This window comes from Eurosta solidaginis, chromosome 2 (genome assembly GCF_040869045.1).
Source record: "Eurosta solidaginis isolate ZX-2024a chromosome 2, ASM4086904v1, whole genome shotgun sequence".
Taxonomy (NCBI): Eukaryota; Metazoa; Arthropoda; class Insecta; order Diptera; family Tephritidae; genus Eurosta; species Eurosta solidaginis.
Genome location: NC_090320.1, coordinates 46,742,740 through 46,758,020, shown reverse-complemented (window position 1 = coordinate 46,758,020; position 15,281 = coordinate 46,742,740). Strand labels below are relative to the sequence as shown.

Genomic DNA, 15,281 nt, shown 5'->3' with positions numbered 1-15,281 from the left:
ATTATAAAAAACTTCACCGAAAGAAATGGAGCTAGTAAAATCCATGATAAAAATATGAGAAGGTAGAACCATTTACCCTGCTTGGCGGCCATAAGGAATTTTTGATTTAAAAAAAAAAAATAGTTTCAATCACTCTCCAAAATTTTGTGAAAATACCAAACCAAAGAAAACTCACAGAAATTTTTATGTATGTGTTTGACACAAGGCGATTCCATACCAGGTGGTGGCAAATCAAATTCAACCAATTCGTCGTGCAGAAGAATGCCAAAATAAAGGAAAATTTTAATTGATTTAGATTAATGACATATTAAAGTACAAGGCGCTGTATGGAAAATAATTAAGAAGAAGCAATCAGCTGTTGGGATAACAACGCCTGGTACTGAATTCGCCTGGGTTTGACATGTTTTTCTTTTCTTAAATGCCAGATTAAAAATTATAGTAAATCAAAAGAAAGTAGTTGTGAATTTCTTACGTTTCAGATTTATTGTTTTTTGTTTTTTTTTGTCTGCGAATTTACAGCAATTAACCTGCTTTGGGATTTTCTCTACCTTTCTAGTGCAGTAGCAAGCAATGCACTTTATTTTTCTGTTTTGGCAGGTATCTAGTGGTTTGTTATTTTGCGCTATCTCTCGAAGGAAGAAGAAGGTACTGCCGACTGAAAAGCCCGACCACGACAACCTATCCAATACTGTATAGTGGTCAAAGGTAATCGTTTCTAGGTGGTTGGACGTTGTTTAGTTGGTTTACACATTTACACAGTGGCTTCTCGGGGTTGACCAAAATTCGATCACACCAGCTGGCAGTTTACTTTCCATCACCAGCAGAGATGTCAAAGCCCTCTATAGCACCGATTCAACAAAGTTAGGTGATGTTGGTTCGTTGATGCTTAGCTTTCCGACTAATGGTACTCTTTTCGAATAGCCCGATTATGATGTCAAGCAGAGCTCATATGTCTGCTAATCATAAAAGTGGTCCTTGTTGGCGTCGACATAACAATGATTCACTCTGCTCAAAAGGCTCAATTACTAAAGGAAATTTCAATTTGCACGGTAGCTTTCCATAAAGAAGTTACTGTTTGAATAGCATTGTGAAATGTGGGTCAGTTTGGAGAAATTTTGCAGAAACTACTTGTTCAATGAGAAGCTGAACGTTCCTTAATATAGAAAACTTCCGCTTCGCTATATAGAGGACATTACCCTGCCGCACAAAGCTATATTGTTTATTAATGGTCCAATGATTCCACGAAAATTCACTCAAGCCGAATCGGGTCTGGGATTTTAGTTGCCCTTTACGGCAGGCATGCCTTACTTCGGAATTATTCTACGTCACTTAACCCACCGATGCATGTAGATTCCCCCCTTGCTGTCCATTCACAGTGTAGCTAATCTTTCTCATTATTACTTTTGTTTATTTATTTTTTTTTGGAATGAAAATAAAATCAAAACAAAAGACTAAAAATGTGAGTACAGAAAGAATTTTAGAATTTCTTTAAATGTCATTTAGCCCCCAACGGGTTTACTTTGTAATATTTTGTATCATGGTAAAATCAACAAATTAGGTTTATTATTCTTTAATTAACAGACATTCAGTAAAATTCATGGCCTTATGGTTAATTCAACCGAGTTTTTTTTTGTTAAAAAAACATGTTTGTTAAGTTATTTAAACGGAAGAAAAATTGTTGATCTGAAATAAAATCTGTAAAAATTACAGATTGTCAATCAATCTAACTGATTTTTCTATTAAAACCACTGATGTTATTGGTCATTTCAACAGCACGACTGTCAATATTATGTTAATGCTAGTTTTAAAGAGAAATTTACGCTCACGGCGTTCACTACTTTCTTCTTATGACTATCGTGTCACAGAAATGGCTGTCATAACAACAGCCACGTTTATATTAATGTCAGCATATAATCTGTAATTTTAACAATTCCTTTGAAATTCTTAGGGAGACATAGGTAATTGTTAGTTAGCAGAACAGTGCGAAGTGGCAACCGTGGCGAAAATCCTGGGTCCAAGGCCTGAAAAAAGCCACATCAAAATTTTTAGAAAAAAAAGTTTATTATAAATTATTCAAGGTTCGAAACGAGCTCAAGGCCAGAACAATAATTTTTTGTAATAATTATTGTTTTTTAATTTTTCTATAATTGAAAAATTTGATTCTGTTTTTGGAATAGTAAGTAGAAAATTTTTCAGAAAACCTGCCATAGTTGCGCAGATGGATCCATTTCGAAGGGTGCTAAGCCTTCATAATCAGTACGCTTTAGGCACGATGCGCTAACCATTTAGCTATACAGCGGTGGTGACTGACAAACTGCTACTTCTATTCCTCTTTACCAACTATATTTAATCAGCGTTGCGCCATCTGTTGCAAGACACTGATAATGTTGGATTTGTTTATTGTCAATTATTTTATTTCCCAAGCGCTCTTGGTTTATTAACAAATGTTTTTGTTTTATCGGCCTATTGATAAAGTATTCAAAAAAATGTTGTAATTACTATTCCAAAAACAAAATAAAATTTTTCAATTATAGAAAAATTAAAAGAACAATAATCATTACAAAAAATTATTGTTCTGGCCTTGGGCTCGTTTCGAACCTTCAATATTTTATCAATAGGCCGATAAAACAAAACTTGGGTAACGAGATTATACAACAGATTTATTACTTATTGCGCCAGTTATATATTTTTTTAATTTATACAGTTATTTCTTAAATATTTACTGTTAATTAAGTTGAGGCCAATATACACCATAATGAGAGACAATAATTTATTTGAGTAGAAAACAATTAAACAAATTATGAAACTGTCAAAGTCTTTGACAGTTCGCGATCATAATTGAAAAATGGTTACACTTTTATTTTGAAAAAAAAAAAAAAAACAAACAAACGTCTGACCTAATTTCTGCATAAAAATATTTACAAAAGTGCTGAAAACAGAATGAAATATTTATAATTTGCTTACATTTTTTCTTTTTGAATCTGCTTTTATATGTATATTTAAAATTGAAATTTTTTCGCACTGAATGTTGAGTTTTGGGTCGCAAATTTTACAAAGTTATACAAGACGAAATTTATGAAAAAATTTAATCTAAAACAAGTAAGGAAGGCTAAGTTCTTGTGTAACCGAAAATTACATACTCAGCTGAGAGCTATGGAGACAAAATAAGGGAAGATCACCATGTAGGAAAATGAACCTAGGGTAAACCTGGAATATGTTTGTATGACATGTGTATCAAATGGAAGGTATTAGAGTATTTTAAAAGGGAGTGGGCCATAGTTCTATATGTGGACGCCATTTCGGGATATCGCTATAAAGGTGGACCAGGGCTGACTCTAGAATTTGTTTATACGTTATGGGTATCAAATGAAAGGTGTTAATGAGTATTTTAAAATGGAGTGGGCTTTAGTTCTATAGGTGGACGCCTTTTCCAGATATCGCCATAAAGGTGGACCAGGGGTGACTCTAGAATGTGTTTGTACGATATGGGTATCAAATGAAAGGTGTTAATGAGGGTTTTAAAATGGAGTGGTGGTAGTTTTATATGTGAAGGCGTTTTGGAGATATCGACCAAAATGTGGATCAGGGTGACCCATAACATCATCTGTCGGGTACCGCTAATTTATTTATATATGTAATACCACGAACAGTATTCCTGCCATGATTCCAAGGGCTTTTGATTTCGCCCTGCAGAACTTTTTCATTTTCTTCTACTTAATATGGTAGGTGTCACACCCATTTTACAAAGTTTTTTTCTAAAGTTATATTTTGCGTCAATAAACCAATCCAATTACCATGTTTCATCCCTTTTTTCGTATTTGGTATAGAATTATGGCATTTTTTTCATTTTTCGTAATTTTCGATATCGAAAAAGTGGGCGTGGTCATAGTCGGATTTCGTTCATTTTTCACACCAAGATAAAGTGAGCTCAAGTAAGCACGTGAACTAAGTTCATTAAAGATATGTCGATTTTTGCTCAAGTTATCGTGTTAACGGCCATGCGGAAGGACAGACGGACGACTGTGTATAAAAACTGGGCGTGGCATCAACCGATTCCGCCCATTTTCACAGAAAACAGTTAACGTCATAAAATCTATGCCCCTACCAAATTTCAAAAGGATTGGTAAATTTTTGTTCGACTTATGGCATTAATGGTATCCTAGACAAATTAAATGAAAAAGGGCGGAGCCACGCCCGTTTTGAAATTTTCTTTTATTTTTGTATTTTGTTGCACCATATCATTACTGGAGTTGAATGTTGACATAATTTACTTATATTAAATTTTTTGTTAAAATTTTACTTTAAAAAAAAATTTTTTTAAAGTGGGCGTGGACGTTCTCCCATTTTGCTAATTTTTATTAAGCATACATATAGGAGTAACGTTCCTGCCAAATTTCATCATGATATTCAACGGCTGCCAAATTACAGCTTGCAAAACTTTTAAATTACCTTCTTTTAAAAGTGGGCGGTGCTACGCCCATTGTCCAAAGTTTTACTAATTTTCTATTTTGCGTCTCACCTACCAAGTTTCATCGCTTTGTCCGTATTTGGTAATGAATTATCGCACTTTTTGTGTTTTTCGAAATTGTCGACATCGAAATTCTTTTCGACTATCAACGTCAGAAGAAGAGCTGTTCAAAAGTGTAAACTGATAAAATGCAACTCAAATGAACTGACCTCCATACTGGGAAACACCCATTAAATCATTGCTAACTAACTTCCAAAACATTTTAAAAATGTTCCATATCATATACTACAGCAAATACAGCGAGTACATTTAATGGCGACAACCTTGCGAGCTTTACGAGTATTTCAAGATTCTGAAATCTCTTGAGAAGCTGATTTATCAGTGTCGTGAAGCTCGCAACCTTTGCCAATATTTAGAGATTAGAGATTTTCGCGAGAGGCTAAGATCTCGAACTTCTCGCTTAAGTTCAAGTAGGAATTGTAAGCTCTAGTTTTGGTGGGCACTTGAAACTTGCACATTCGTTGCTATTGCTCCGACTCTGAACATGAGCAGAGCATGGAGCAGAGCCGTGGTAAAAAAGTGATAGCATTTCTTATGCTCTGCTACGAGCAAACGAAATGCTTTTTGTAGCGGGGTGGAAGCCATCAAAAAAAATTGTTGAACTCTTTGCTATTTTGGCCATTGTTATGCAGAACTTTGTCTTTTTTCACTCTGCTACTTGACTACAACAACTTGCAATACAACCGTGGAAACAGAGGTCAGTGTCCCTATAAAATAATAATAACAACGAAAATAAGATGATACAACAACAATTTGAAAACCGATAAATAAAACCATAAGTACAAAAACAACAACATCACATCAGCTCCAGCATACAAATACCAAACAGAGGAAATAACTTTAATTTTTTTGTATTGCTCTCACTCCGCTACAAATTGCATTTCGTTTGGAGTTTTTACTCTTCTGCTCTGGAACAGCAAAGGCAAACACTGAGTCAAAATATCTCCCAATATTGTTTTACTTAGGGTAAACATTCAAAATTTCGTGAATAATTTGCAGATTTTCGAATATTTCGAGAGTTAAGCTTATTGCAGCGTTAACGATATTTGTGAATAAGATTAAGTAAAAGTTAGTAAGGCAAATACATACTTTAAATGCTCAAAACTCGCTTTTATATGCGAGTGCTAATATTTTGTGCCACTGTATATAAAAGAGCTATTTTTAAGTTTCTGAAGTAACATTTTGATATACAACAAGCAAATAACATCATTTGTATTAATTTATTATATTATCTTTTTTTTTTGTACGCTTGTATTTTCTATTTATTTATTTCAATTTTAATTACTCGCTAAAACATCACTGGCGCACACGCCACCCATGCTACAACAAACGCTCAGATGCCGAGCAATGCCAACTGAGGCAACGCATCAACCAACAAAATCACAATAATTGCGGTAGCATGCCGGCAGTGTCGGCCCTGGTATTGTGGGCGTTGTTGGCCTTCAAAGTCAAAAAAGAAATGTAGAGTAAAAAAAAAATATTTTTATTATATAAAATATACTATATGTATAAGATACGCGCCTTAATTATTGGCAGCATAAGTTGTCTTACATATGTATTATTTGCATATGAGATTAGGTATATGTGAAGGAGTTGTATATTAGAGTGGGTCGATTTGTATGGACGAAAGTTAACCGATATCGCACCATCGATTTTTCGATAGGATTTGGGCTCAGGAATAAAAGTTCGACTACGCATACCCAAAAAAATAATTTGCGAGCATGCGAAATTTCAATTTTTACTTTTTTTCCACTTTGATTTTTAAGGTTTTTTTCATGACCTACTAAACAAATTTTCATATGTATACCCTGTCCGACCCAAAAATGTCCGCTAAAAACGTTGGCGATAACAGTTTTTTGAAATATTTTTTTTTTTTTTTCAAAAAACTGTTATCGCCAACGTTATATATCTTTTTTTAACTGTTATCGCCAATGTTTTTAGCGTACATCTTTGGGTCGGACAGCGTATACATGAAAATTTTACAATCAAACTAGAAGACCCGGCAGACGTTGTCCTGCCCTAAATTTGGCCTATCTGCATACATTTTAGTAAGCTTTTTCCGTCTGACTATGCCCTCCCCCCCTCTTCACTTTTTCCAATCCTTTTATTCACTCCTCCCTCCATCTTTTTCGCTTCATCTATCTCCATCTTCGTCTCATTCTATCTCTTTCTCAATCTCCTTCTCTCTTTTCTCTTCTCTCAATTCCTTCTCATTCTTCTGCATCCCTTATTGCCTGTCCCAGAATGTGGTATGTATTTTATTCCAGTCCCAGTCCCAGTCCTACTCAGAGTCTCAGTCCCAGTCCCACTCCGAGTTTCAGTCCCAGTCCTAGTCCTAATCCCAGTCCCAGGCCGTCTCTGGATAATATATTACTCTGTACCAAAGCACTCATCAACAGCTTTCATTTGATATCCATATTGTATAACCACTGTCTAGGCATTCACTGGCCCACGTTTTGGCCTATATCTCGATACCCTGTACCTGTAGTAACCACCGCGTGAGGTTTACGCAACTTGTGTGAAAGTTTGAACAAAATCGACCAACGCATCTCTTCAAACACCGGCGACCAACTAACACACATTTTAGATTTTCGTTGCTTTTGAAGTTCGGCTTAAAAATTGCACATGGAACAACTAAAGACTCTCCTGTATTAAAAAAATGTCATAGTACCTCTAAATCGCGGGCCCTCTCAGAAACCCCCCCCCTCTCGGCGGGCCTGGCGGTGTGCTATACTTCATATCATTCGCTATAATATATTTTATTGATAAGCAGGTTGTTTAATTAAACACCAAGCAATTACACAGAAGTATATCCGCACCACCTAAAAATATGAGTACCACTGCGTATACGTAACATTTTAATATTACGTATAAACAAATAAAAAAAATTGCAATAAAATAATATTGCGACTATAAGCTGAGATTTAACTTATCCTATATTTCAAGTTATATCAAACTACACACGAGGTGCAAAACAAATTCAAAATTGGTTCAGTAGTTAAGGAGTCCATTGGCCTCAAACCTGTGACACGTGTTTTTTATATATTAAGATTAAAAATTTTTTAGTAGGTCATGAAAAAAACCTTAAAAATCAAAGTCGAAACAAGTAAAAAAAAACTGAAATTTCGCAGGCTCGAATATTATTTTTTGGGTATGCGTAGTGGAACTTTTTTCCTGAGCCCAAATCCTATCGAAAAATCGATGGCGCGATATCGGTTAATATTGTATATACATGTATACTTTTCCAAAACTGTTATTCTAGTGCGATTGGAAATATATTCATTCAACAGTTTTAAATGATATTTTTAGGCCCTCATTTTCAGTAGTTGCTTAGCTTAAACTAAGGTTGCTTAAACTCTAGTCAAATTTAAACTCCAGTTAAACTACTGAGCAGTTTTTCAGTCACAGTTTAAGGCCGCCTTTGTGGTAGGCTTTTTTGTACGGCAACATTGGTTTTTTATTATCTAGAAAATTTGTAAATACGACAACAGCTGGATTTTGTTTACCCAATAAATATTTAAAGGATATTTCTCCAGCGAAATATATATCTAATTTCAGAAGTGATATCCAACATCGTTATTGCATTATAGTTCTCAAGTTGATATTCAACTTCATTCTCCAATCACTATCGAACCATTGAGAAATTTTATAAAATTTATAGTTCTCGAGTTGATCTCCAACGTCATTATCATTTTCAAATTATTATCCAACCTTTGGGATAGTTTGAGAAAGTACAGTTCTCAAATGAATATTCAGCACGTTTCTCCCGTTGATATGCTACATTGGATATCGAGTTGAGGTGAAGTTGAAAAAAAATCTCCCAGGTGGTATCACCAAAGGAAACACCTATTTACTGTGAGAAATAGATTGATAGCAGTTATGAAGCGTAATTTATCAAAAGCAAATCATATATATTTTATTTTATTTTCGTGAAAATACTGTAGTATTGGAATCTTACATTTGAGTCCAGTCAAAGAACCACAACTTGGGAACTATCATTTTTCGACTTAAGTAATATAATTTTTCGCTTTATAAAAAATTCCCTCCATTTCTGAGTACACTATGATTCTCAAGTTGAGGCAGTGTTTCGTAAAAACTCTTGAGGTTTTTGGGGTATGCTACATGAGCTCTAATGGTACTGAAACTCAAATACTTGTTGGGCATATTCAACGCCATTTCGAACAAACGCAAATCACCGATATGTTTACTAGAGTTTAACCCTGCTAGATTGGACGCTTAAGCTCAGCTTAAACTTCAGTTAAAATGGACTGAAAATTGCACAGTAAGTTTAATCTTAGTTTAGCTGACAAGCCGAGTTGAACTTGTACTGAAAAACCGGGCCTTAGGGTAGCATTAATGATTGTTAGTTAAGAGAGCAGAGCTAGGCGGCTTCGGTAGTGTGATGGTATAGTGCTACGACTACCATACTGAAAATCCTGAATATTTCTGACCGGGGTTGCCGCAAGTAGTTTTTTTTAACGGTGCTGTGGCTTACAACTGACGCACTTTCTTTTTGTTGAACTTTTTAAACACTCAATTTAGAACCAACAATTTGTGCGTAGTTGATTCAATAGCTATGTGTAATGTATAACAATTTGCAGAAATATCGGTTGAATTGAGACGTAAATCGGTTGATTTTACCTGTTTTTTTTTTCAGTGTAATGTTCCGGTTGCATAGTATTTTCCATGCTTCGTTTGTCAGCAAATATCGTGAAAATTGTGCGAATTGTCGCACGAAAAAAAAGTATATATTTGATCGCACCATAAGCTGTGAGTTATGTCATTTTCCTTTTTATATATTGTTTTTTCTTAATCTATTTATTTCTATTTATTTCCCTTAACCAAAAGTCAAAGTATTAAATAAAATAGATTAAATTATAACTTACCCCGCTGAGTTCATTTCTCTCTTCTGCTTGTTCTACTCCTTGTATGCGTTTGATTTTATCTTTCTTTTATTTCTTAGCAAAAGTTTAAAAGTTTTGCCAAGTTTTGGGTTAATTATTCGTTGCGTCCTTCTGGTTTTTGTGTTGATTTGGTTGACAACAAACAACCAGGCACAAGCACTTTTTCGCAATTTTTATCAATTGCTTCTAAGTTTTCTCTTTTCTATCGTTTTGTATTCTTACGAAAAATGTTAATTTTAACTTAATGCACTTTTTTTTGTTAGTATTTTTTTTTTATCTTCACAAAAGATTACTTAGATTGCGTTATTTTGCGTTGTTTTTTATTTTTTAATTCTGCTATGTTTTGTTCTTGAGCAAGAAACTAATCACCGAATCACTAAAATCGCAGAAAGAAAAGTTATAGTACGATATATATAAAAAACACAATGAATTCAGACCAAAATTAAAATAAGACAAACAAAAATGTGTCATTTTAACTAAACTAGTTTAAAAAACCAATTTTTGTTTAAATGATGCATTTTTTCTTTTCAGTTCAAACCAAAGTGTTGCAATTCCTACATTTCTTAAAGAAAAAGTATTTCAGAAAATGTCAAAGAACAAGTTAATTATAAGTATTTCCGTATTTAAATAGCGAGACATGCTCAAATTGCTTTTATACAATAATATTAATATAATAGTCAACAGCGAAAATACTGCTTATAAAAGCAATGCTAAGTAAGCTTTTGGAGCGCGCCTATAACTATTCCACACACTTTAGATTAAAAAGCATTTAGAATTAGTATGTACCTAAATGGTGAATAAAGGAATAGCAACACAAAGACAACACTTAGAGACCAATTGCAAAGCGAGCAGCGGGACATTCATATGGCTGAGTGGATACTTCTAGAATAAAGTATGACTGTTGGAGATTTCGAGTTCAATGCTCAGCTCCCGAGAAGCTAGCCGATGAAGAAGTGAAATTCAGAAACATGTTCTAGTAACTTTGAAATTTTTTTCTCTAATATCTATAAGTACTTCCTTATAAAACGTTTTTCTTTAAAAACGTCTTAATAACATTTAACGGCTTACACCAAAAAAAATATCCAAAAAATTCGTAAAGACAAGGAAAAAATGGGATTGAATTTGGGCCACAGAAACGCTTTCCGCCACGTAAAATCACACTCTAATGAAAATTTAAGTTCATAACCGTTTAATCGGTTAAGCGCCAATTATGTAAGTAATGCATCACCTTTCTCTGTTGAGTCGTAGGTGCCAACAGACGTTAAGTGGTACGCACTCGCTTTGGCGCGGATTGCATTTAGACATACGTTTACAACTGCAAACAACAGTATTTGCCTGCAAATTCTCTTTTTGCCCTATTCTGAAAGTAGGGTAAATAGTATGCTCTTACTTAGCTATAAGGAGCAGCAGAGTTGCCAGATCTCGAGCCAAAAATTAAGCTAGATCCTAGAAAACTTCAAGTGTTTGCCAAGAGGACGAATTTATTCTATATCATAAGTCCTGACAGCTGATTAGGGTCTTCGTCAAACAACAGGGTTTGGTCGTAAAACAAATTCTGGACACATTCATTCTAAGTGAGGTCTTTATTGACCGGCCACTTCAACCCAACCTAAAATGATGACTTGATATGCCTTGTTATTTCCAATTGCCTTTAGACAAGAAACATCTGACGAAGTAATGAAAAGTCCGAGCTGAAAAATCACTCAGATCAATCGCAGTCAGTCTTTGCACACGAATTAACTTACAATTTTTCAATAACTTTTTGCAATTTTTTCCGATATGGAATGTGAAGGTCGAAGTCGCCAGTGGTCAGCTTTTCAGTATTTTCCATGATCCGAAGCTTATAATCTTAAAAATAACAAGGAAGGCTAAGTTCGGGTGTAACCGAACATTATATACTCAGCTGAGAGGTTTGGAGACAAAATAAGGGAAAATCACCTTTTAGGAAAATGAACCTAGGGTAACCCTGGAATGTGTTTGTATGACATGGGAATCAAATGGAAGGTATTAAGGAGTATTTTAAAAGGGCGTAGGCCATAGTTCTATAGGTGGACGCCTTTTCGAGATATCACCATAAAGGTGGACCAGGGGTGACTCTATAATGTGTATGTACGATATGGGTATCCAATGAAAGGTGTTAATGAGTATTTTAAAAGGGAGTGGACCTTAGCTGTATATAAGAAGGCGTTTTCGAGATATCGACCAAAATGTGGACCAGGGTGACCCAGAACATCATCTGTCGGGTGTCGCTTATTTATTTATATATGTATTACCACGAACAGTATTCCTGCCATGATTCCAAGGGCTTTTAATTTCGCCCTGCGAAACTTTTTCATTTTCTTCTACTTAATATGGTAGGTGTCACACCTATTTTACAAAGTTTTTTCTAAAGTTATATTTTGCGTCAAAAAAACAATCCAACCACCATGTGTCATCCCTTTTTTCGTATTTGGTATAGAATTATAGCATTTTTTTTAATTTTTCGAAATTTTCGATATCGAAAAAGTGGGCGTGGTCATAGTCGGATTTCGCCCATTTTTAATACCAAGATAAAGTGAGTTCAGATAAGTACGTGAACTAAGTTTAGTAAAGGTATATCGATTTTTGTCCAAGCTATCGTGTTAACGGCCGAGCGGAAGGACAGACGGTCGACTGTGTGTAAAAACTGGGCATGGCTTCGACCGATTTCGCCCATTTTCACAGAAAACAGTTATCGTCATAGAAGCTATGCCCTTACCAAATTTCACAAGGATTGGTAAATTTTTGTTCGACTGTGGCATTAAGAGTATTCTAGACAAATTAAATGAAAAGGGGCGGAGCCACGCCCATTTTGAAATTTTCTTTTATCTTTGTATAATGTTGCACCATATCATTACTGGAGTTGAATGTTGAGATAATTTACTTATATACTGTAAAGATATTCAATTTTTTGTTAAAATTTTACTTACATTCCTTCTTACAAAAACCTTCTTTCAAAAGTGGGCGGTGCCACGCCCATTGTCCACATTTTACTAATATTCCATTTTGCGTCATAAGTTCAACCCACCTACATAGTCCCATCGCTTTATCCGTCTTTGGTAATGAATTATCGCACTTTTTCGGTTTTTCGAAATTTTCGATATCGAAAAAGTGGGCGTGGTTGTAGTCCGTTTTCATTCATTTTAAATAGCGATCTTGGATGAGTGCCCAGGAACCTACATACCATATTTCATCAAGATACCTCAAAATTTGCTCAAGTTATCGTGTTTACGGACGGACGGACGGACGGACATGGCTAAATAAATTTCTTTTTTCGCCCACATCGTTTTGATATATAGAAGTCTATATCTATCTCGATTAGTTTATGCTGTTACAGGGTACCGTTATGCGAACAAAATTAATATACTCTGTGAGCTCTGCTCAGCTGACTATAAAAATGGATATGTGAGTGTTTTATAGGCGTCCAAAGTACCCAGTTTATCGCCACAAAATTTTCGGGGTGGGTTCAATCGGTATATTTCTGGCTATATAAAATTTTGAGAGTGAGAAGGAGAATTAGAATGAGAAGGAAATGGATATAAAGTGTATAAGGAAAGAACAGGAATAAGATGAAGTAATGAAAGAAATAGTTGGAAAGTTATAGTCTACTCAATGATCTAGAGAGTGTTAGAAGGACAATTTTCAAATAAAAGGCAGGAAAAGTCTGCCAGGTACGATAGTGCTTCATTAAAATATTAGGCTGTTCCTATTTATCGCGCGGCAATTCAGAACAAAATTTTTGCATTATATTTTTTCGAGCTGTAGAGTTTTTCTTCATTATTCAATTGAACGAAAAAAACGAATATTTTCAGATGTGTAACCATATTGAAAAAAGTATAGGTAGTAACGCTTCCACCTCTATAGAGTTTTCATTTTAGCTTTTTCCATGAGCTCACAATAATATTTATTTTTCACGATTTTTTCCACATAATTTTTTGTTAGTTTAAATTGTTGAGTTATGCGTCGTTTCCTGAAAAAGTGCTTCACTTAATCATATAATCCAATAGTTTTATTTCATTAACTATTTTCACTGCTTCAATACTTTTTTTTGTTCAAAATTCAAACTTATTAAAATCTTTCACATTTTCAACATGACAACATATACATATGTACATACATATTTTTTTGTTCAACATACAAATTCGGGCAAAACTTGACTATCCCCTTCAAAAATCTTTATTGTACCTAAAAAATCGAGAATCTTTAAAAAAATTTGCCTTTTTTCACACAAAATCATTTTTTTTTTTTGTTTTTTGTAAAAAAATACCAATTTATATAAAATTTCCACTTTTTTTTTAATTTCGCATTTTCTATACGCAACCAATTTTTTGTTTGTAAAAATTCAAAATTTTAAAATTTTTTCTCAGCAAAAACGGTTATATAGTAAATATTTTTTCACAAATCAAATAAATGTGCTTTAATTCTGTAATTTTTCTTGCTGCTATTTTTAGTTTTATACTTGCTGACATTTTACATACTTTTTCTCACACGATTGCAAAGAATTCGCAAATAACTTTTTCGAATTCGAATGCAATGACAGACGTTACGTTTATTATTTCTCAATATTTTGGGTATTTCTTTTTTGTGTTGATATTCTTTTCACCAAACTGCAATAATTTTTTAAATTATCTTAATTTTTAAATTAAAATCTATTCTCTTTTTCATCTGCTTTAGAATTTTTTTTTTTTTTTTTGTTTCGGTGATGATTCTCACTCAGAAAAACCAACGCGTTTCTTCAAGTAGCCCAACTCGCACTGAAATCGCAGAAAATTTTCCCAAATGTTTTAGCCGAAAAAAATTTTCAATTTTATTCAAAAATTTTCGTGCGCTTCGGTCAAGCGGCAAGTTTGCGAGCGTTTATATATAGAAATATATAGAAAATTTAAATATGTAGTACATACAAATATACATATATTGAGTGAGTTGTATTTGTTTATACTGCAATGTGTGTGTTTGGCTGTGTGTATGTGTGTGTGTTGTATATTGGCCATGTTGGAAAACTCATGAAAACTTTTGCTCGCGAGATTCTCGGCCGAAAGCTAAATAAATGCATACATAATATAAATAAATGAAAAGATTTCGGAAAATGTAAAGCTAGAAAAAGGAAATAATAAAAAACAATTTTGTGAGTTTTTGTTGTTGCAGAGATTTGTTTGTAGTACTCAGTAGTCGCGAGTAAATTTAAAGAATATCTAAGCGTGTGAGGTATTATTTTAAGTTTGGGGAAAAGTCTGCAAAGGTTTTAATTCTCTGTCTTATTTATAATTATGTTAAGATTAAAATAATCCTTTACTTTTAAAATAAATGTATGAACAATTCATGTTGGATGCGAAGACGAACAGTTTGTTGGCCAATATTTATTTTTACAAATACGACATTTGTCACTAGAGTACTTTTCCGGAATAGTTTGAGATCATTTCTGTGTTATGCCTAGCTTAGTCCGTGATTATTTAGAGACTATTTCGAGTTTATTTAGGTTTTTTTCCAGCTAATTTTGTATAAGAAAAATTGTCCTAAATAAGTGATAGACAAGCTATACAACCCGAAGAAACTAAATAAGATACAGAAGGCAGAATGCGCGCAGGTAACAGAAGAACTTAGGTCGAGACCGACGGAGGTGCTAAATGTTATGCTTAACCAGCTGCCATAGCTGTCATTGCACACCCACATATGCCTGACAGCTACCAGCTCAACCATCAGACTTACGTAGTTTAGAAGTTGAAACGCTATATGTTCACAGCGGTATCCTAAGAATGCTTCATCAGATTACTTATCACCCACATTGAACTTTGACAAGAATTTCAAGGTGAGGTTTTCTTCAAGAACGGATT

General features: G+C 34.1%; 1 protein-coding gene across 9 annotated transcripts in view; it reads right to left on the bottom strand.

The window, feature by feature from the left end:
• Positions 1 to 14,276, bottom strand: part of LOC137239669 (uncharacterized) — a 148,892-nt gene extending 134,616 nt beyond the window's left edge. Inside the window, exons 1-3 of one of the 9 annotated variants that reach the window (XM_067765227.1) lie at positions 13,929 to 14,224; positions 13,568 to 13,635; positions 9,415 to 9,808 (exon numbers count right to left, since the gene is read on the bottom strand). In XM_067765227.1, the coding sequence (XP_067621328.1) occupies positions 9,415 to 9,428 (14 nt within the window). In that variant the 5' untranslated portion in view covers positions 9,429 to 9,808; positions 13,568 to 13,635; positions 13,929 to 14,224. Of the gene's footprint in view, positions 1 to 9,414; positions 9,809 to 13,306; positions 13,421 to 13,567; positions 13,636 to 13,717; positions 13,909 to 13,928 lie in introns of those variants that run through there. The other 8 variants (XM_067765226.1, XM_067765228.1, XM_067765229.1 and 5 more) reach the window with 8 other exon arrangements.
• Positions 14,277 to 15,281: the final 1,005 nt, after the last annotated feature.